The sequence below is a fragment of the Lepisosteus platostomus genome, chromosome 8 (assembly GCF_059453375.1).
Source record: "Lepisosteus platostomus isolate fLepPlt1 chromosome 8, fLepPlt1.hap1, whole genome shotgun sequence".
NCBI classification, from domain to species: domain Eukaryota; kingdom Metazoa; phylum Chordata; class Actinopteri; order Semionotiformes; family Lepisosteidae; genus Lepisosteus; species Lepisosteus platostomus.
In genome coordinates, this window is record NC_142618.1 from 21,832,590 (window position 1) to 21,856,393 (window position 23,804).

Sequence of the window (23,804 nt, forward strand, 5' to 3'; positions counted from 1 at the left end):
GGTTTGATCCTTTGAGGCTTTGTGCAATACTCATTTTCAGACTCAGAACATATATGTATATCCACTGTGCTGGATAATCTACAATAACCTGAGGGAAATACGGCAGTGGATTTTCACAAGAACACCACTGTATTCACAGAGACCTAACTACTACAGAAAAGGAACCAAATAATCTAAAACAGGAAATGTTTCTTAACGCAAATATAATTAGCTACTGCGCATCACAGCACACAGTTTGCTCAAATAGCAGCTTTGCATTATAACAAACTGATAAAAATATATATACTATTTCAAAACCTTTCCCAAGCTGAGGTTGAATACAATAGTCCAATTGGTCAGCCGTTCTGGTTCACTGCATAAATGTTTTTTTAAAAGTAAAAAAAATACATTCTTTGGGGCTGAAACTGAACTGAAACAACAACATATTATTTGAAGAGCTGTTGTATAAATTTAAACTCTTGAGCCTGTAAATAGGAACTGAAAACGATGCAAAAGGATTGCAATAACCCCAATTTCATTACATGGATTGCAGCACATGAAAAAAAAAACTGTCACTTACTTCTGTAAATATCTATCAAAGAACGCAGAGAGTAGGCAATTAAAGTGCAGCAGTCTCTTTTTGTGACAGGGAAAGTGGCTACCTGACTCCAAAGTCTCTTTTTATTGCAAAGCTCATTAAAATTTTCAGTTTAGTTTCTTTAATATGCTCATGTCTGTAAAACCACTATCACACATATAAGTTTTTGTAATTTCTCAAATGATAATGAAAAGTCACAAGAGTGTGTAGGAGAATGTTATTTTTAGTTCTCTTTAAGGGTGGGATGCAAAGGGAAAAGGACTCTTACCAAATCTCTGGGACTGTGCATCTGAATGGGGTCTGCATTCTAGAAAAGGTGGAAAAAAATAAATAAAATAAAACAGGAACAAAAGCAATGCAAGCTACCTAACTAACCAGTTTGGACTTCTGTTAAAACCAATGAATATCAAAGAGAGTAACACAGGGTACTTAAAACTGTAAACATCCCATGTGAAAAATATCTCAAGATACTTTATGTACACTTATGAAAAGATAAAAAAAAAGAGTAAAACACTTGTGAGAGCCAAATATAGTGGTTAGAAGACTAACTTGGCTCCAGTTCTGGGTGTAACTCCAAAGGTTATGTAAAAAGGGCAATTCTTATTATAAACCGTCGCTCATGCATCTTTTAAGGTATGCACAGTAGTTATTCATTTTTAGCCCACATGGCCCGTAAACCATAACTTCATGTTATTTATTGTCCTTAAGAACATAAAATGTAGTCCCTGTATCACTAAGCAGCTGGCAGCAAAAAGCCACAGATCACTCGGCACTCTGACAGAACAGAAACATGACAATAAATTACACCACAATGACAAATGTTTGGCTATCCATTTTAACATGTTGGAACTCAAACAACAGTATGGTTGTCAGTTGTTGTTTTTTTTACATATTCACAGTGTAGTTCCCATTACTGCTATTATTACCATTACAGTAATTACCTATGAGCTATGAATTATTTGCATTCTTCAAGGGGTCCTGTATCCTCATGTTGCTTTGTTTCATCAAGAGCAGGTCATACCTCTCCCTGAGATATTTATTCTTCTTTCCTGGCCAAGTGGGATTCTTATATCTTTTTTTTCCCCCACATCATTTCCTCATTTTACATTTCTTGATGGTGATCCAGATAGATCTTACGTTTTTAAAAGGGGTAGGAATTCACAAAATTATGGACCAGCCATACCTCAAGTACTGTCTGACCTCTCAAGCAATGATCCATCCAACCGTTAGCAGGTATCAGGAAGACATTTATTCCTGGAAGGGGTTGGGGAAACCTGGGGGCTATGCCAGAAGCATTGGTGGATGGAGGGACTATATCCTGGACACGTTCATCACAGGGAGAACACACACATGCACACAGGGACACCTTAGAGACACCAATTAACCTAGCTAGTGTGTGTTAGGAGGAACCCGCTACACCCAGGTAAACATGAAAATTCCACACTGGAGGCACCTCCATCCAGAATCTGAACACAGGAAACCAGAGCTGTGAGGCAGAAATGCTAACCGTCACACCATTATAATGTCACAAATATGGTTTGCACAAAATTTAAAAACATGTCTGAGCAAATTACTACAGTATACTCGTGTGAAATGAAATATTTACAAAACTGCACAACAAACTGACACCACAATGGCTACACGGAAAAAATATAATACACAAAGCATGTGTTGTAGTGTAACCAGAAACACGCAATAATGCCTTTTAGAGCAATGAACACTAACTTTAATTGTCAGTGAACAATATTCAGTGACACTGCAACTTGATGTGTTTTGTTACTATTTCATTCATTCATCCATGCAGCAGCTCCTTTTTTTCTGAAACCTGTAACTGGGTTCCTAGCCATCAGACATGTTTTGAATTAGGCCTACGTCATCTCATCCTCACCATTTTAACCTGCTTCCTCCTTTTTCGAAGAGGAGAGCCTGACGCACTCTGACATCTTCATGTCACAAAGTCACGCCCCTCTGGGACTAATCTAATCCTGCTGTAACTCAGTTCACTTATCACTCTGGGCTGCTTATTCACTGGAGTTTAAATATAGATTGAGAAGGTGAAGGGCACTGCCTCATTGATTTAAATTCTTGAATCTCCTGAGAAGTGTGTTAAACCTCAATTTTAACTTTTTTTTATTTCTGGGCAGGTGATGGGGGAGGTATAGGTCATCCACATTAGTTAGTCATTCCTGAATCTGACACTGTTGAGTAAAGGTTACTTCTGACACTGCTATCAATAAGCCACTGGATCTGTTCCGTTGCATCACTTTGACTAGACTTTGAAAATGTCTTTTATTCCCATGGTATAACTCAAGACTGTAAATCTACTACAGTAGGCTTAGAAAAACAAGTACAGTCTGGAAACCCTATTTTATGACATATAAGGACTAATATTTATTCAAGTTTAAACATACTGAGTCTGGTTTAAACAAAATAAACAGCAAATGCCTAGTAAATATATTAATCAATAACCATAGTTTACTTTACAAACACCTGACTTTTTGAGGTGGCCAAAAAAATTTCAAAGTTCCAAACCAAAATAGCTACAAACAAGAGGAGGCTTTTCAATCAATCATGCTCACCTGGTTGTGTTTCAGACACAACCAATTATCACATCATAATTTGTGACACCACAAAAACTTCCCCTGTTTCCCCTTCCCCAAAAGGGACTGCCTGGAGAAGTTTAATCGAGTTAAACCTCATGACCTTGGAAGGCAAGAGGAACCAGCATGTCTCCCAGAAAGCCACATGAACCCGAGGAGCACATGCAAACTCCACACAGAAGTGCAAGCAGAGCTGGTAGCAAACCCGCACCAATTGCCTCACCGCCATGCTGACCTACAGCACATTCCTGTCGTAAGACATGAGGTCTGTAACCCCAGCTGACGAATAAATACAAATGATGTATTTCCTGCTGCCCCGCTCAAAATATGATTCTTCATGTCTGTGACAATATCAAACCTTTTATAATATAGGGTGTCATCCAGGTTTTGATTTAAAGCTGCAGCAAATAAACCCTGATAATGCACTAATAGCAATGGCAAGCCTATAAGAATATGACAGCTAGGCAATAACGCTCTGGTGTATGTGCATTATATCCCAATCCCCGCTATAGTTTATTTGCAATAACTGTCACTGTCAGAGGAATTCCCCAGTAATCTGATTTCATGAACACCCTCAAATGGATTATTGAGATCCCTTAATTCCAAAGTCAGTGCTGAAAGAAGCACTCATGTATGTTAATATTACAGAAAGAGAAATGAATCTGCATTCTACAATCTTTAGTTAGAAACAGTGAAAATACATATGACAAATTACAATATTCATTCTCCTGTCATGGTTTTAAACTCTGATTTTGATTTAGTTTGCTGCTAAGAGCATAAAATGCACTTTCATATCCCCTATATGTTTTGCATTTGCACATTAGGCTTATGTAAATCTTACATTTAGGAATAAAATACAAATAATTTGCTGTAAAGTTAGTGGTGTTTATCAAATGAAAACTGTATGGTACAGCCTAATTGAAATCTTTAGTGATAACTCTTTCATGATTTTTATTGCCGTCTCCAATTCTTAGAAATTGCTTTAAAGAAAAATGATCAAATTTGTTTTTTCAGTTCAACAAATTCGTAACACATTTTAACAATTCGGAGTGTTTCTTCATTATTCTAGAGGCATCCGACTATTTCACTGGCACATCCTGCTTACTGGACCAAATCTCCTTGCAGCTGGTGTCTGTGCCTTCTGGTAACCTCCCAAGACAGCAGACTAACCCAGCACAGAAATCACATATTCATTCTCAAAAGAGTCAGTACTGCCAACAGACAACCCCCTTCAAAACAAGCAACACTACCTCATACAATGATATTTTCATTTTTAATTAACTGGGTGGGAAGGGGGGGGGGGAAATGTGCATGTAAAAGAGAAAAGGTATGGACAGGCATATGATAAGTAGAGTTCCTTACAAGTCCAGGAACAGCACCATATGATAATGGCTAAAGGTCTTCCTGCCTCACTGAAGACGCGAAACACTAAGATCAGACCATTTAAGTCAAAGCTTCCACCATTAGCCAAACACTGGTATTCAGATGGTCTGTGGTGTCAGCAAAGGCGTCTGCCAGTTTACAGGGGCATGCGCTTGGACACCTATCAATAAAGAGAGGGAGCCTTCCAAGCACAGTTCCAACCATGGTGTGCTGTTGCTGTGGATGTCACTCAAAATCCAGAGTGAGAAGAACTGGATTCAAAATTCAGAACTTATTTTTATAGCAATAATAACAACTTATACTGAGCATCCATGTTCTTCAATATAAGATACTCTGTGCCCTTGAATGTTTAGAATTCGTAGACAAGGCAGCCCTGTTGCAGGGATCTTTTATCAAGTCTTCTGTTTAATCTCAGCTTCCAGCTTCTCCCTCAAGCAAATGTTCTCATTCACTCCTGTGCTTGGCGAGGCCTAAATCTGTGTTGTCTAATGTAAACAAACCTACCCAAGAAGGCCCAAAGCCCCTTCCTGTCTCCTACGCCTCCCTCGAAAACAGAATGGGGCCAGATATGGACAGCACACCCTTCCCCTCACACCCTGTCTCACAATATGCCACTTCCACAGTCACAGAAACACAGAGAGCTGGAACTCACCACTTCCCGGGGTAGAAAAGTGTCTTCTTGCCGAAGGACCACCAAGCCAACCGTGCCCCCCATCTGTGTGCCCCTGAGCAGAGCCACTGCTTCCTCCTGTGTCTTCCCATTCAAGTCCACTCCATTCACCTGGTCAGACAGAAAAGTCACCACACACCAGCTGTGTGACTGCCTTCAGTACAAGAACATGCAGCCGCATGCTGGACCACATGATTATTCCAACAGTATTAAACCTACTTTGGGACTGCAGTCTCTTAACGGCTCATATACAGTATAGGTACAAACAGGGCATCAATAACATCTAGTATTATCTGTAGTGAGCGTAAGGGATAGTGCAAAATGCTGTTCGGAAATGTTGATAATTTTTAGGTTCTCGTCCGGGTATGTTATGATATAGCACTGTCTAGTTATCTTTAGGGACTATAAAAATATGAGCTTATGAACGGTCATATCATAGATAACTAGAAAGTGCCATATCATACATCAAGATAAAAATCTATTGTGATTCAACTTCAAATGTTATATTCTATTTTATAAAGAACTAACTATTTGAAAGTACTCTTCTAGGAAATGGGTTCGGGGGGCACAAAAATTCAATATAGTAAATAGAGTAAATAATTCTTCTGATTCTTATGGAACCACTTATTTGGAAATTCTCATTCTCAGTTGTTTTTCTTCCTTGACTCCTGCATATGGCATGAGAATTTCACAGCTGCAGAAAGACTGAACAAATTGCCAAACAAAACACACTTTGTCTGTGTTCCACATTGCACAATTTGTGCACATTGCAAATTGTTTGGTTTCATTTCTTCATAATCTTGGTGTGCTGAGAACAAAAGCAAGACGTCTGCTAACTGTTCCCATGCCTCTGCAACACTAAGTTGCAACACAATAGTATTTGTTTTGAAGAAAAACTACATATGGCTACACAACTTTGCTAGTTTCTCGTTATAGATGCATCGCAAAGGTGGTTTGCAAAATCCCATGGACGGCTTTGGAATACTTTAATCTAAAAATCATATCACAGGAAAAAACACATTCAACATCTTTTTGCAGGCAAGTAATTCAAACCATATTTTAATGTTTAATGTTGAGCCTGTTTGGTTTTTACTCACTGCGTCCAGATTTGTAAAACCCATTGGCACCGGCTTTTGGAAAAGCAGGTGGTGTTCACATCTTGTTAGTATTAATCATTTTTGCATTGTTCCTTTATTTTTGCCTTCTTGTTTGGCAGCAATATGGGCTTTCTCATGAGGTTCAATGAAACTTCATATCAAATTTTACAAATAAAAAACAATGGTCAATGGAATCTTAGTGGCACGGCTGAATGTATTAAATGAGGAAGTCCCGGGAATAATGTACAGAGCAAGGAAATCCTGAATGCCATACTTTAGGTAAGGAAACCACCATTGTAATGCTTCCTGTAGAGAAGAAAAGGCTGGGATTCATCAAGGACCTGGGCCCCTGGTTTGAAAATAAAAATCTGGGGAAACTTTAAGGAAAACTATGGCAGTTGCCTATAGAAAAGGAAATAGCTGATATAAAAAAGGTTCCTTTCTCAATCCCTTTTTCATGAGAAGATTAGAAAGGGTACAAAGGAGAAGAAGCCATTAAGCTATCTAGCTTGTTTGTGTCTTTTCAGCAGTTAACTGATCTGAGTTCTGAGTATTTAAAGAAGCCAGGTTACTGGTTTCATCAACATGGTTGGGCAGCTCATTCCAAATGCTTACAACTTTGTGAAAGCAAGAGCCTACAGTTCTCATTTTGAAGTGCACTTTCCCCTAGTTTCCTCTTGTGTCCTCTGGCTTGTGTTTCACTGTTGATTCAGAATACTGTACAGTATGTCCACTGGGTTAACTTTGGCAATGCCTTGGAGGATTGTGATTACGTGCATCAAGTCCCCTCTTACCTCTAGAAGCCTGTCTCCTGCTTTTAATCGTCCATCTTGAATTGCAGCCCCACGAGGAAGGATGTTTTTCACATAAATTGGTGCCGTTCCCCCAATTGGAACATCACGGGAGGTGATGCTGAATCCCAGACCTTCTGGACCTGTAATGTGGGGAATAAAACACCAAATATCCTTTTTATTGCTTATATATGGCTACATGTTCATAACTGTGTATAACTTTGTGATCTGTAGTTTAAATTAAGTCATAATTCTTTAAAAACAAATATAAGGTTTAGAACAGTATAAAGGGTACTGTATATGGTTTAGAATAGGATGTTTATTCACCTGTGCCAACAGTTTACTGTACATACAGGCCCAGAAGCACCTTCAATTGATATTGATTTGAAAGAAATAAACATTTATTCATGATTTCGCATTATCTTTCATTCCGACATTTACATTTTCACCACATCCAACTCTTCAACATTCCACTGCATAGTCAGGAGGCAGCACAATATATATATATTTTTTTTATTTCAGGTAATTCTTTCTTTTAGCAGAAGATTTCTGGATTCACTTTTAAAAAAACTTCTTCTAAAGGAAAATGTATACGGTTAAACATTAAAAAAGGGATAAAATACTGATATTTACCTACTGGACTATCATTTTCTTTAAAAAAAATATAGCCCAGTTTTATTTTTAAAAAACTATATAAGCAATAACAGAGATATGACTAACAGTAACACAATGTGAAGGCTTAAATTTGTTTTAAAGCAACATCACATTTTTTAAGCTTAGGATGCTGTTTTATAAACTGATTTACTGTCGGACATAACCCCAGGGATTTTACCTTATCAGACCACGTCTGACAGATGAAATGAAAACCCTTTAGCTTACTCAAAAGTAGGAATTAGAAGGTATGATACACAGCTATTTCAGCCAAACTGAAGTTTATTGAATCTATGTGGATGACTTATCTAAATCTAGACAAAGAAGAGGATTCAAGCATTAGTTTTGCAAAGCAATTTGCTCTAAGTCCAGAAAATGACCTTTTTGGAAAAGCAAATTTATATCAATTGCCAATGGGAAAGAGCAGAAAACACAGTGATGGCTAAAAAAAAGTGCATTTTTGACCTTATCTCGGGACCAATTACATATTTACCACTACATACAGTAATGCAACATTAGGGAAAGATGGGTGTTGTAGTTAAGAACAAAATGCTTTGTCATTTGTCATTGGAAATTAATTTAAAGCAAGTGATTCAACCCCATTCTTAAACACAGAAATTAAAATAAATACAGACAGCCCATATATTTTTAAACAAATCAGTCTGTCTGATGGATATCTCAAGTAAACAAGCTGATAGAAATTAAGTTCATGAACTTTCTCTTATTATAGTGATGTCAATTACTCCCCTGTGATCCAAGGCATCTGCAAAATAAATATTGGTTCCAGTTCCACAATAATCACTATACACCTGCATTAACATCCAGTTATGGTGCACATTAAAGCTGGATATAAAGCACTTCTATTAAAGGAGATCTGCAGCCCCAATTTCTCAGACCGGTTATTAAATCTCACTAGCAAAATAAATTCATTCACTAAAACAGATGTACTACATTTACAGAACAAGCTTGCTTATTTACTATGTAAGGGGGCTTCTTCAACTAACTGGATGTTTTGTTGCCTCGTTCTTAATCGCAGACAAAGCCAGCAATATGGCACTGCACATACCTGGACATCTTGTCTATTTTGTGATGTAAATTGGAGGTTTTACTAGTCACTGTGTACATTTTACTTCTGTTGTGGTTTAAATGTCCTCATCAATGCTGATTCTTTCTCAACCCAAAATACAAAAATAGTATTAAGCACCTCTGGGGGTAACCTTGTTGTTATATAAAAATAAATTGAATAGTACTGCGGTTTCACTTGAAACCACGTAAGGAGATATAAAATATTGCAAATGCATAGGATACAATCTTAGCTAAATGTTTTTAAGAATATAGTTACTGTATGAGGTAAAGAAACTATACTAAGATTAAGCATGAATATGCCTTTGGCTAGTCAAAGGGAATTCTCAATTCTCATTGAGTTGAGGCCACCAACTGCTTATACAATACCCTCCTTGGTGTGAAATGAGTAGTAAAATACAGTGGTTTAGGATAAAAATACACAATATACTGTATACCTGTTATTAAAAGCATATTTTGTCACTTTTTCAAATTAAATTATTTTCTCATTTTTAATATTAACTAGTTTTTTCACCTCTATTTGGCATTAAAACCGCATATGCAATCAACAATGAAAAAATGAAACTTCATTCTACTTAGTGATGAATATAATGATACCAAAAACCATTTCCATTTATGTTCATATGTCATGTACTGTTCATATTGACACACACAGGTTCACAAATATCCACTTACAAATCTAACCAATCAGAAAAAGTTAATCTAACATGATTAAAAAATGTTGAGGTAAATGACCAATTTAATTTAGCACAGTTATGTCAAATGGAAATAATGGCACAGAATCTGAAGAAAGCATAGCCTTTTCCACGTGTAATTTATAAAATAGTATAAAGAAGCATCTCTGCTTTAAAAATCCATATTGAGATTTTGTTTCTTGGATATGCATTTACAAAAAGGCAAAGACAATTTACCCTGGAATATATTGCTTCTAGAGTCTTTATTTGAATTAGTTAATTACCAGAATCAAACTCTATCACATTACAAGATTCCATCTCTAATGGTCTAGAATTAGGTAATTAGAAAAATGCATCTCTAATGGTCTAGCATTACCTAATTACAAAAGTCTTACTCCCTTTTTGGTAATGCAGGCAAAGGATAAAAGCAACTGTATCCAGTTTAGGATATTAGCTGATCCTGGCGCCAATAAGCCAATTAAATACCCACTATAAAGAAACACACAATGTTCCAATGTATTGTACTTTTTAGTTCTAAATGGAATGACTTCTTTAAGCATCATTATTTGATTAAGGCTCTCATATTAATTTCATAGGAAAATACTGCCTCAATACCCCCTTAGAGTCTTTTGGAAACAGAATAGTTTCTTCGCAACACATGAACAAATCAATAAATACATTATATGAGAAAGTGTCTGTTCTCAAGAGAGTTAAATCCACACACAAAAGAGGTGATGAAACTAGGAATGCCCGGGCACACTGGGTGTTGCCGTGTCAGCAGAAACCATTCCAACCATGGCAAAGTATGATGGAATTCCAAAATGAAAATCAAGAACTCTCTCTTTATGCTGATAATGACAAAAAACTGAAAATAAATCTGTCTGTGACTTCAGGTCATTTCTGAAGTAGTGAAAAGATCATGTGATCAATTTTAAAGAGTGATATTAAAAAGGTTGACAATGCCATCGTAAGCAGTTGTAACAGTTAACCAATGTAATGCTTGTTAGAGTATCATCAGAAGACATTGTAATGGATCACAATGGGAAATGTATGGGAACCTGATACTTATCTTTCTTTTTCTGCTTGAAAATAATACTAATATGTCACAAATCAGACAATTGGGAATAAATGTCTGCAGTTAGACATCAATGACCAAAAACAATTAAAATTCAATAAGTGTGGACATTAGATTTTCTTCCTCATTTTATTGCGTATTGCATTTTACAGATAGCTGCATTCATTTATTTTTGATGTGCCAACATTCTGTAATTCTGTAATTAATTAAGGTGTTTCAATTAAGAAAGGATACAAGTATGTAGTTGGAAAATAATACCAAATTTGCCCTGTGTTTTTACAGCACTCAAACTGCTGAACTCTTGTTGTCGCTGCATAATATTATAATATGATATAACAATTGCCCAAGGGCACTTGGTTTCCCAAGCCACTATTATTTTATTCCCTAAGGTATTTCTTAACAGTGACAAAATTCAATACTGATTTTTTTTCTGCTAGACAACTACTGCATATTTAAATTCATATCAGCCCAAGCAGTTATACAGACTATACAGTCAATGGTATAATTGTCCATTTTTAATTTTTGATTTCACTACTCATATAAACCGGTTTAGTTTTGGAAGGAACAGATATTATGTGTTCCCTAAAAAACTTTTAATGCATTTGTTCACTGAACAAATATTTTGAATGAGACAATCTTTACAAAAAATGTGCTACCATTAAAGAAGTAACAAAACAAGACTAGCTGAACAGCAAATTCCTGAAAGCATCATGCTCCTCACAAGAGATATTGTTCCTGATTAAATACAAGTCTAAGATGTAGAATTTAGTTTAACAAAATGTACCTACTTGCGACAACTTAACATTTGATTCTTACACCAGCTATAAACAGAGGAATCTGTGCCTCTAACCAACACATCTAAATGAAGTGCCAGTATACACTAATAAGATATTGAATAATTTACAATATACAATATCAAGACATTGATATCATTGCTGTTAACTGTTGTAATTTGTCTTTTTACTACTATAAATAATTTCACACTTGGTTTTCTCAGATTCATAGATTTTACTTTTATTTCCCCGTACATGAGCCTACAGGATATAAACTGACAACAGATTAGTCTATTCAAATCTATATCATGTAATAATTTTAACGGCAATACAATAGTTTAAACTGTGTTGTTTACTTCAGGAAGGCATGCATGGCCCTCAGCCCTCATGTATTGGTCATGGGGTGTTTCAGTAAACTGATTTAATTGCCAATTGCTTAATTAATACATAATACATAAAAAAGAAAAGCAATTGGTGATTATAAATTACAGTCGAGGTAATGTGCTTAAGCTGTACATCATACTATAAATCACTAATGAACTTTCACTAAATGGCACTTTATTGTGTGGTCAGTCCTATAGCACTGTTAGAGCATATATTGTAAGTGGTTTATACAGGGTTGTTAGGGCAGACTTTAAAGTAAGCACAGCTGGTTTCCTCAAGTAACTGAAGCTGGACAACCACATTACTCTGCTTCACAGAGAAAACACACTTGTATGACTGAGGTTATGACCAAGGGGAGATACAGCAGTTTGTGTAACCTGTGTTTAAAAAAAGAAAAAGGGGAAAAGGTGTTACTGGACAGAAAAATAACTGGGATTCATGCCGATTGATCAACTTATCCCTATAATTCAACTAGTGAATTAACCTCTCACTTCTCCACCAGGTCTGTTGTGTAGTGGGGCTGCTTGAGCATGACTCATGCTCGACGCTTGTGGACAAACTGGGTTTCTCTGCCCTCTGCCAGCACCCTGCGATGAAAAGCTCTACCTCAACGTGACCAGTTCATGATGACCTCAGCTCTTGGTTTTTTGCCTTACCTTTCTTCAGCTGGATGTTGAGCCTCCTCCCAACCTTCTTGGTGTAGCCCGTCGTGGGCGTGGAGCTGAGCACCCTCTGGGGGGACGGGGTCATGCCGGAGGGCGGTTTCCCGGTAGAGCCGGCATTGTGAGGTAGCGGTGAAAAGAACTCTGCCTGTTCCACGTGGGCCCCAGCCCTTGACACCCTGTGGGGCGTGTGGTCCAGCCCCACCACCAGGCTTCCTCGCTCGCTAGCCTGGGACTCTGGACTGAACCGGCCATGCATATAGGCCGGATTTTTCTCGCTCTGAGAGAGCTGCTCATACTGTACTTTCTTTGCTGCTGGGACCACATGGAACAAAATGACAGGTGAACGCATGGCTTGCCGGAACATATGTTGTGCTCTGGAAGTGGGAAGGCACAGAAAATTGTCAAATTAAGACTGGCAGACTGGAAGACATTATGAATATAATTGCTGCTTTAATTAAGTGCCAAGAACTGACTCTGAAGTGTGTTGCTTAAAAAGCATAAATATTGATAGGTCAATAAGAGCTGCACAACATGCTGCATGTTGCTAATTGTTATCCTGGATTTGGAAACTAACAATTAGCAGTCGCCGTAATTTGACAAATGTTGAGAAGAACAGCAGTAAAACATTCTGCACCAATGCAGAAGTACTTACAGCTTACATAAAAATCTTACTTAGAGACTGCTTTAAAAAAATCAATGTATGTCGGGAACTTTAAACCATTTTAATTATGTATAAGACTGTCTGAGGTAATTTATCAAATGGAGTACAATGGTTACAATTTAAATTTACTACAACTGAAGACAGCATCTAAGAGGCGCTGTTCATGAATTTGAGCGGTAGATCATATTTTTTCAATTTTTATTAACAGAATTAGATGTTTGTTCTCACTACATCAGCTTGAATGCAACAGTCACGAGGCACCATTGTATACTGAGCATGAAAAGAAACCTATCACTGAATTTATGCACATTCATTTTTTTTCTCAAAAAGTAAGTATTTTTGATATGGGATATTTATTAAATGTTTTTGATATTCTGATTAATTGATTATCCACGACTGCCTATTTATGTAACTTTGCAACATCATTAGCAATGCAATTAATTGGGCAAGGGGTCAATGATGATAGGATTTGTTGCAATAAATCTGAAAAGAAAACACAGAAAGGCACCAGTATACCCTGCTTGTCATGAGAACAAAGCCTTGATGTGTCAACATTTCAGCAGGACAAGACACATCCCTGTGCTGCTCATTTAACATCAGCTTTCCTGAGCGATTAGAATACGATAGTGATGCTGTGGATGCCCTACTCATCAAACGTCAGCCTCACTGAATGTCTCCATTGAGCTGTGATGTGTTGCACCGAGGGCTCATACACCAGCAAATAGGAACATGCTTGTCTAGACCCCTATTAGGCAAATGGGACATAATTTGACAAGACAGCATCTGCAACCTGGTGCAAAACATGCATTTCCAATTTACAGGTTGCACTGCATCCAATGATAGTTGAGATACAATTGCCACTTTAAGAATAACCTTATGAATTTGTTATAATTGATAAGTTTCTTCTAAAGCTTAGTATACAGTATATTCAGTATAGAGGTAATATCAAGCTGAAAAGTAAGTGTGCTTCAGATAGTAACTGGAACTCACTTTGTATTGACCAGACCTCAAAGTATATTTAAATTACTAATACGATACAGAAAGTCCCAGGCATTTAAGGTAATTGTGAGCACATATTTGTTTAAAACATGGCAACTCTTTAATCTAATTTAACGTAACATAACACCACCTTTCTAAAACATCTAGATGCTTCTGAACACTTCAGAAACTCTCCTCTTTGGGAAAAAAAAGTGCAAAAATCTGTGAAATTACACCTCTCAAAATGGACTTTTTGGTACTGATGAGAAGCAGATGTGTGGTGAGCTGTGGACAGATGAAACATACCGGAATATAAAGGGATGTAATGAATGACAGCTTGAAGACAGTTTAATGGAAACAGGCTACATTACATAACAGTTCCACATGAACACAGAACTGGTCAAATCCTTGCATATAGAAAAGCTGACAGGACAGCATTTTAATATAAGAAGCCCCCTCACAATCAATTGCATGTCTAAAAGACATTTTGAATTTTTGTCCTGCACTTTTTTCTATCAAAGTATTGTACTTCGGACTTCGACAAACAACCTACCCTAAACCAAACTGTGGTAGTCCTTGCTTAGAGGGACCCTCAGCATTGTGCTGTTCAAACAATTCTTTTCATTCTAACTCAATTGTTTGCTTAAACAGTTTATCAAATGAGACAATTACACTTCCCAAGAAAGCAGTTTTCTAAGGGAGTCATATTGTTCTATGAGGTAGCTCCTAAATTATTTGAACAAAATAAGGAATTTTACCTACTAATACTTGGAAAACCATGCTTGAGAAATTCTTGTTATCTTTTTACCTTCTTTTTATGTTAATTTCCAAAATCATCAATAAATAGTAGACTATAAGGTAATGAGGAGTGCAGTGACACTTCAGTAATCACATAATGGTAGGGTCTGATTGAATAATAAATTAGTACGTTAATGCATCATTAGAGTTAGTTAGATTAACTGACTTAAAACAATTATCCATGTAAAAATAAGATGAGAATATTACTTAGAATTATCCCCATAAGGTGCTTGTGCAGGGGAACTAAAAGGCATGCTTTAACCAAAGTTTCAAACCAAATTTTAGCAACATAATATTTTTTCCAACCTTCCTTAACACCCTCTGGCAAAAACTAATAATCTGCACACTAAGGGGTAACATTCTTGGGGAAATTCTAGTTTTGTCACGAAACATGTTTTCCAAAGGGGATTTTTTTTTCTGTATACAGATTACATGTTCATGTTCTCTTCAAAATTATTTAACACTTCTGCTTATTGCAGTAAGTATGTGTTTTTAACATCAGGGTAATGCAAATGTACAGCAGAGTAGAGGACAAATATCACTGCTGTTGATTGAGATACATTTGCGATGCTTGTAATTGTACTTTTATATCACCACAATTTCATTTAAAATGATCCAATCCCTGTAATTACAAATTTATTTTTATCAGAAGGCCTTTCCCAATCAATAAACACTCTGACATCAATCTTTAACTAAAAGGCGCGTCCGTAGACAGAACTTGACTGTCTGCTCTTTTTTCTGCAACTAAATCCAATGTGTGATGTCTTGTCATCTTCCTACCAGCCTGGCACCTCCACTATGACAGCTGAGCTTGTGGTTTTATCCCACTAGAACATTTCATCGTTGCCAAGAATCCAAACCATTTCCTTGAGCCATAAACCACAGAGGAGATTCCTAATGAAGCGGATATCAACGTGCAACCTGAACATTTCAAGCTTGATCAAGACCCAGACAAGATATAATCTATTTCACATCCCAGGGTGCTGCTTAAAGAATATTGCTCGGCTGTGTTTGGATAAATGAGGAAAAATGAATTTGCCATTGCTTTCTATCTTCATCTAAATATCACAATTTAGGAAATTAATGGAAACAATAAATCAATTTTAAAATGAAAAACTATGGAAAGCATGTTTTGGTGTCTATGCTTCTGTATTCAGAGGGCAACGGAAGTCAGACATCTCACCAGGATGGAGCTTAGTCTGACAAAATGTGCAGGTGCGTACTCTTACTTTGTGTTCCTTTGTAAAGCACTCTGTGATGTGTTCATGAAATGAAAAATGTTCAGCACCCTGCAAAAGTAGTGGGAGAGCAGGGTCAAAGTCAAAACCTATTTCTGCTTTATAGTCAAGCATACTGGATTTGTTTCATAAGATTATGATGAATAAGTACCACATTATATACACTACATTTTGGGTAACTCTATTTATGCAGTTGATGATACTAGAACAAAATTCAACTAATTCAAATTAAAAGGCTATAAAACAAACGTTTTGACTGTGCTGTCCCAATACTTTTGTACATGTGGCAGTGTACATGTTTTTTATTCAAGTTAGTTTTTTTTCTTAAATATAAAGTGCAGTTCAGACTTGTCACAAACTACAGAAATGTAAAACAAAAATAAACCAAGTAGTAAAATTACGGTGCACAAGCCGTAATTTGATTATCATTCTAATCAAGAATGATAAGCAGTGAAATAATAGCAGAAAAGATATTAGAGAGAAACAGCAGTGCTGCAATCACTTCAGAGCCCTTTATGGCTAAGGTACTCTGAAGTGTTGTGGACAAGGGGCTCTGATAACCTGATTTTAGCATTGGAGGTCATTAGAAAAATGTGCAATACATATTTCTGCACTGTTAAGCATAGCATGGCCAAAGCCTACTAATGCAGACTTAGAGTGCAGACGTTTTCACCTACAGTATTGTCAGCATCTGAGGAATCATATTTTGGAGAAAAAAACGAAGTGTTAGCTCACAAGGTGGCCACAGGGCTCAAGCATGCATCGGCTGCTGAAGGAAAGAGGAACGAAGAAGGAGGAAAAGCTACCCCAAGATTAGACCCTGAGAGGCTTACTGTTCGAATCTGATGTTGCGAAGGTCTCCGTTATTAATCCGCACGATACAATCGTTCTCATGAAACAGTTTCTCCTGTTCAGCTTTGCCACCTTTCTCCAGCCGCTTTACTAACAACCCCAGGGTCCTGGAACAGTCAAATCAGACATCACTGCCCTGCCATGTTAATTTAATAACACTGCAGTGCTAATTATAAGATAGAACTACACTGTACCTAAAAGCATTCAACTGTTGAACAATAAGACTGTTTGGAAGCAGGGAATACTGCTAGCAGTAGTCAAGTCTTTCTAGCAACACTACACAATATTTTTCCTAATGTCTTCTGCATCCATGTGATGTGCCTGATTGAGGAGAAAAAACTGCAATTTTGCATTTAGACACATTAGACAGCTGGTATACACAGAGATATAAAATGCATCACACTTTTAGTAGATTTACTACAAATATTTGCTACCATTTACATTGATTCATGTATTTGTTCACTACAAGGTACACAAATAAGGTTAATTCATTACCTGGAAGAATCATACCAATGGTTACCATACTAGTCTTAATGATACGTAGTCTAGGATAAAGCAATTCAAACAATCAAGAAACTGAATTTATAGATGCTGTACATTACCTTCATATACTGTAGCTAATAGTTTACTTTGACCACCACCAATCTAAATAGCATTTAATATTATACTCTTTTGTCACATTTCAGCACAGTCCAAAGGATAATTAAAAGAAAATGCAGTAAAGCCTTAAAATTGTGAGTAGGTAGTAATGTTAAAAAATAACTCAGAAGTTACTAGGTTTGTCATCTCAGTAGCCTAAAAAAGCAAACCCTTTGCCATCAAACAGCATCAAGATGACAATGAATAAATTACAATCTCCATTAGGTTAACTTTTTGGGCTAAACGTGGATATAGATAGAAAATAATTTGATATGCCAAGAAAGTCAAATAAAATTAGCATTTTTTTTGTTTTGAGCATCTTGCATGTGTGTGCCTTCAAGAATTAAATATAAAATGAGACAAGATATCATGCTCCTTGTTGTATCTGATAGCAGCTTTCAGAAAGGCCAAATCCTGAAAAGCATTTAAAAATAAGGTGCAAATAGAAAGCAATTATAAAATGTATTTTTATTCAATTAAATACTGATTTCTGAATAGATACCTTTTTAATATATATACCTCATTACCTAAATTGTCAAAACCCATTATCATTGCTAATTAAAAATGGCTATTAATTTGCCTGAAATTAAACATTTTAATAGAGGTCATTTTTTTTTGAAATTCTCAATTTGTAGGCTACTTAGTGTTCTAACAGAAATCAAGTATACTTCCGAGATTAGTTTGTCCAAAAAACACACTGACACCACAGAAACATTTCACATAGAAGTGTAAACAAATGACATGTGAAAGTTGAAATGGAGTGGTACAAAAGCTTTTTATGAGCTTCATAAGTCCCTGAAAGTGCGAACACCATGTAATTACCACCCTGGCTGAAGCCAGCTAGATCACAGTTTATCTTCATAAATGTTGACACAGTATAAACAGAGAACCAGTGATAAGAGCATTAAGGCAAACTCCAGTAATTCCCAACTGAATCATCACTGGCCAATTCTGACACTATTGACTGGACTGAGATTCAGCCACTTATAATCCCCAGCCACTTCCATGGTAAGCTATGTTTCTGCCCATCACACAAAATTCCAGACATTTTAAGAACCGCTGCAAAAAAAAGTAATCGAGCAACAGATTAGTTCCTGTTATCTGAGCCCTAAGGATTTCTCCAGCTGGTCTGCAGGTAGACTATATATAGGTGCTCCTGCAGTATGTGTTTAATGCAACTGGCTTAATATTCTACTCCTTCATTAAAAGCAATGTAGCAGCTTATCCATTGTGAAAAAAAAACCAGCAGCTAGAAAGAGACCACCTGCTCATATTCATTGAATTTAATTGAATAATAATGTAATCAGACCGCAGTTATACAGTGCAATTATGTTACCAGCTTGTTTACAGTTCAATCCGGTCACAATGAAATCTCATTACTAAAATATATCACTGAGCCTCGCTCTCGGAGGAAATGCAGTTAAAATAGGAGAGTGTCTCAAAGCTCTTTAGTATGCAACAGTTTGACCTTGTGGCCTTCATCAAGTGAGTAATAACAGACAGCTCCAAAAGTATTAATTCTGATGCTGCTCTTCTCTGCACAAACCACTGATGAAATCATTATCTTGCCCATACATTTTTATGACTATTTTATTTTTAGGATAATTGTTTGGCAGCTGTTCGCAATAGTCATTAATACAAAATCCAGTCAGTGGACACTGAGAAGAAAAGAAATACTGAGGACATTTCTGTTGCAGACATCTTAATAAGCCATCCTCATGACCCTGTGCTGTCATGCTTAATCTAGATAGAAAATAAGTTCAGGCACAGCCTTATCTGTCCGTCTTCTTTAGCTTCTATAAACCCCTCTCAGTCAAGATACACTAAACATTCGCTCCCCACCACTGAGTTTCAAGCTCTGCTGCTTAGTCCTTTTCCTCAGTGCCATAGAGACCCAGAATAAACAGTGATCCTTTCTGTTGACCTGTAAAATGCATATTATTATTAAATTCACAATTTCACAGCAAGGGGAAAGGTGCGCTTATGCCTGTCTCCTAACTGCATAAATTTATTTTGCACAGCACTAGACCACAACTCATTGTTTCAGTGGGGATCAAGACAAGGCCCAGCAAAATGGAAGGGGTAGAACTGTCAGTGACCCACTCCTGCACATTAACTGAACAGTGTGCTGGAACATAAACATTGAGAGATCACAATGTATCCATGGAGAAACGTAGAATAAGCTCATGCAAAAAGTAAATGACAGTCCCAATTTAAATAACACTGCACTAATGTATTATAAAGTATAATGTCTAATAGAAATGCTGGAATAATTTTAAAAATGTACGTTTCAAACTCTGTACTAATAGTAGTTGACAACAAAATAATGCTTATTAAAAATGACCATGTAATATGGCAACTACAACACGACTTTTTAACATAAACCTTTTTAGTCTAAACTAGAAGGGGACTGACACATGAACTAGGGGGCAAAAGGGGAAACTATGTAAAAAGGCATCTAAAACCAAGAATAAGAATTTAAGTTTTATGCAAAGGGTTATGCTCCATAGCCATGTCGGTGAATCTGATCTCCTGGCCTCTTTCATGAAATAGCAGAATGAATTGCTTGGATTAGAATGGCTGAATGGTCTTCTCTTGTTATTAGCTGATCACATGTTTTTAAATGCTAATGACAGCGAAAGAAAAGGATAATGTTGCATTTACAGATTTCTCCTTTGTGGTTATACGTCATTACAAAAATAAAAAATCTAAAAGGTGAGACTTTTAAGAAGAAAAGCTTATTTTAATTATTTGAAGAGAAAAACGTTGAGTCACGTACCAAGCACAGTAAAACCATGCAAGTACTGTTTTTTTTCCACATTTGTGTTGTTCCAGTTACTTTGAGTTGTTTTTTCGAAACTGGCAGTTTACGACCCTATTGGCAGAGGACCCATGCCATAAATAAGCTCTTAGTTTGATTGGGTCATATTCGGCTGCCTTAATATCATTAAAGGCAGTAAGCATTTCATATTTTTTATAAAAATCCACAAGGGAAATACTACTTCTGTGTCACCATCTGAAGACTTTAATGGTCAGGGTGGGACACAGTAACATGATGAATAAACACCGAAACATGGACCAGAGGATGCAACCGTCAACTATGGGAAAATGCATTTAAAACTCAGAAAACCCTTACAGAAAGGGTTGTGGGCATATGAAACAAGCTACTCAGTTGTACCCTGGCTTCTATCAAGAAAAAGCTGGACAAAATCAATTACCTATGAGCAATAGGCTAGCTGGGTTTAATAGCCTCTCCTCTTGTAACTATACTTATGTTCTTATGGTGTTTATAGTGAGATACTGTACATCATTCTGAATGAAACAGCACAAGGAGAACTGAAAGAAATCTAAAAGCCAACAGTATGAGTCATACCTATTAGATTTCAATTAATTTGCAGCCTTTCAAAGAAATTAACTGAACCTTCAATTTTTCTTATCAAACCAAAATCACATATCACATATAATACACAATGTGTATATGCTTTATATATACTGATGCACAAAAGAACTGCAATACTCAGATGTAATGCATTTAATTGGATATGTTAAATAGAATAAACAACATCAAATAACATATTGAAAAGTAATAGTTTTCAGCATTAAACATGACACCTTCATTACAGAGACCCCATAAAGCATGTGGCTAAACTTCATTGTGTTCTGTTGGTGGTAGAAATGACCTGATACCACAGATGTTCTAATGGACTGAGGTCAGGAGAAAAAAAAACTAACCAGGTCAAGACCTTGACATGGTTTTCTTAAAGCTGTAGCATTATAATCCTGGAACTTCATTAACAAGCTTTGTTCATTTAGAAAATCAGGACCTTCAGGAATGGAATACTAATCATCCAAGGTCTTTGTCAATGTACTGCTGAGTAGTAATGCTACCCAACATCTGAACCAAATTGGATTTGTGTTAAAGCACATTTCTACCCACATCTTCACTCCTCCACCAACCCACTAACAGGCCTGAAAGGGTGCGAAAGTCACTCTTTCAGTTGTCAATGTTAGCCTTGATCTACCCTCCAGGCCCACTAATAATTGTAAAGTACACAGTGAGCTACAGTCAATCCGCTGGTATTTTCTCCTGGTCTTTCTTGAGCGGATGGTTCAGGCAGAGGTGATAGTACTGAGCTGGCATAGTGAGCCTCTGCCTTCCAGGACCTAGCCTGTCCCTCACAGAGCCAGGTTCCTGCTTCTGCTGAATGAGTCGGCTGCTCGTTGAAGCAGAACATCTCGTTTTCCCCAGCAACTTCTCGCACAGGCAGACTGCCTTGATACATGACCATAGCAACCAGGTGGTTTCCATTACTGGAATATGGCCATTTTTTTCTATTTTCTTAAAATAATCATAAACATCTATTTTCTAATGCCTATTTATTCATACTAGACATCATTTTTTAAGAAATCATTACTCGATTTCAGCATTCTGTTATCCTTAAGCATAATGGTACCCAAACAATAACAAAACTGCCCACTATTTAAAAAGTACTGCATTGAACTGCTCAATTAGCTTTTTTGGAAACTGTCTCATTTGCTTTGTGCACCAATATGAATGTACCTTTATTTGTGCACTTTAAAACCTTGAGTGGTATGCATTTATTTTACCTGATTGTAATAAGAAATATTCCATTGCAAATTCAAGGTACATCATTTCAAAGATTGTTTTTTAAACAAGGATGCAGAAGACATTGGAACATAAGCATTCTATTACTTTACAGTGCCTACTGCCTAACAGCCTTCACAAAGCTTTACCTTTTGTCTCGGGCACTGAAAGGCACTACATGGATTCCCAAAGGCCCACCATCATTGGAGACTTCTACCAGCTTTACCATGTCACTGTGAGACAATGATGAATGAGGCAAAATGAGCATGTGCATCAGATGTGGTCAAATAATAAAACCAAAAACACAAAGTGAACTAAAACGGGGTCAGAGCTTGTTACTGAACATACCTGCAGATCAGACTGAAAGCATGGGGAGAAGTAACAATTAAAAAAAAAAACAGAAAAAAATAACAATGAATATGAATAATGGCAGTGATGATTCCATGTTGATAGGGTAATTTCAAATAAAAACTTTCTATGAAGGGCTTCTTTTTGGAAAGCCTACTAAGATCCCTCAGATTTCCTGAAGTAAAGAACCTTGATTAAATTAAGAATTTCAAATGACAGTTAAACTGCAATTTTCCAGCATAGTTTAGTTTTAATTTATCTGATTTTCATTAGAGAAGAGTTTTTAAAGCAGGCAAAGTAAAGCAGGCTCTCGGAATATTAGTACATTTTGGCCATTTAAGTGTAATCCTGTTTGTGTAGACTGATACCATAACACACCTGTCTCTTGGTCATTTAGACAGACATGGGATATGCCCTTGTCAACAGCGCCAAACAGACCGCATGAGCCTCTCCAGAGAAAGCAGACTTACTCGAGGGACAAAACAGGCTCCAGGCAAGAGTCGGCACGCCCAACAGGTTCGATTCTGCCATTCTCCTCTTCCCCAGCCTCTTCCTCCTGGAAATTACAAAGGGGCATTTGATCAGTTCACCACTGTGAAATACAGTCCACTTCCAAAACAGATGTCTCACTTAAACAAATGCTCCTTGATGACCTTCTGCTTCAGTATTTCTTTACTTTTTATTCTATCAAAGGAAAACAATGTTATACCTTAGGCCAGTGTTATGCATTAGACATCTTACCCTTTGGCTGTCTGTTTCATACAATAATGCACATCTGAGGGATGCCTGTAATTGATTATTTAAAACAAATCAATCTTCTTGGGTCAGATTCAGCACAGGTTTTACTGTAATCTTATAAAGTGGGCACTCATTGAAGGTAATTTGTTTCTATCACTCCATTTATTTTACTTAGTATTTTCTGGCCTCCATTTCCCATTAACTATAACCTATTTCCCTCCTTCTATTCACTTATGTATCCCAAACAGATGCCTAAAATGTTTATGGTTCTTTCTAACTTAATACTTCATGTTAGGTTCAATATGGGAAAAAAACTTCATTGTGTTTCAGGACAACAGAAGCCAACAGGCCAACAAAATGGGCATATTGACAAAGCTACTATCCATCACTGCCCATTCCTGTGCGCTTGGATGTATTAAAAGGGACAACTTGTTAATGCAATGCTCTAGGAATATAGAATGCATCAAAATAGCACACATCTCATTTTTTTTTCAATGGTTTAAAAGGAAAGTGAAAAATTCCA

The 23,804-nt window shown here is 36.8% G+C and overlaps 1 protein-coding gene across 7 annotated transcripts in view; it reads right to left on the reverse strand.

Annotated features, from left to right (window-relative positions):
• LOC148657083 (partitioning defective 3 homolog) overlaps nt 1-23,804 on the reverse strand; it is a 429,232-nt gene that overhangs the window by 196,379 nt on the left and 209,049 nt on the right. For 5 of the 7 annotated variants that reach the window (XM_088642916.1, XM_088642912.1, XM_088642910.1 and 2 more), the window contains exons 6-12: nt 23,014-23,099; nt 22,345-22,428; nt 16,932-17,057; nt 12,415-12,797; nt 7,122-7,261; nt 5,213-5,341; nt 846-884 (exon numbers count right to left, since the gene is read on the reverse strand). In XM_088642916.1, coding sequence (XP_088499042.1) covers nt 846-884; nt 5,213-5,341; nt 7,122-7,261; nt 12,415-12,797; nt 16,932-17,057; nt 22,345-22,428; nt 23,014-23,099 — 987 coding nt within the window. The remainder of the gene's footprint in view (nt 1-845; nt 885-5,212; nt 5,342-7,121; nt 7,262-12,414; nt 12,798-16,931; nt 17,058-22,344; nt 22,429-23,013; nt 23,100-23,804) is intronic. The other 2 variants (XM_088642913.1, XM_088642914.1) reach the window with 2 other exon arrangements.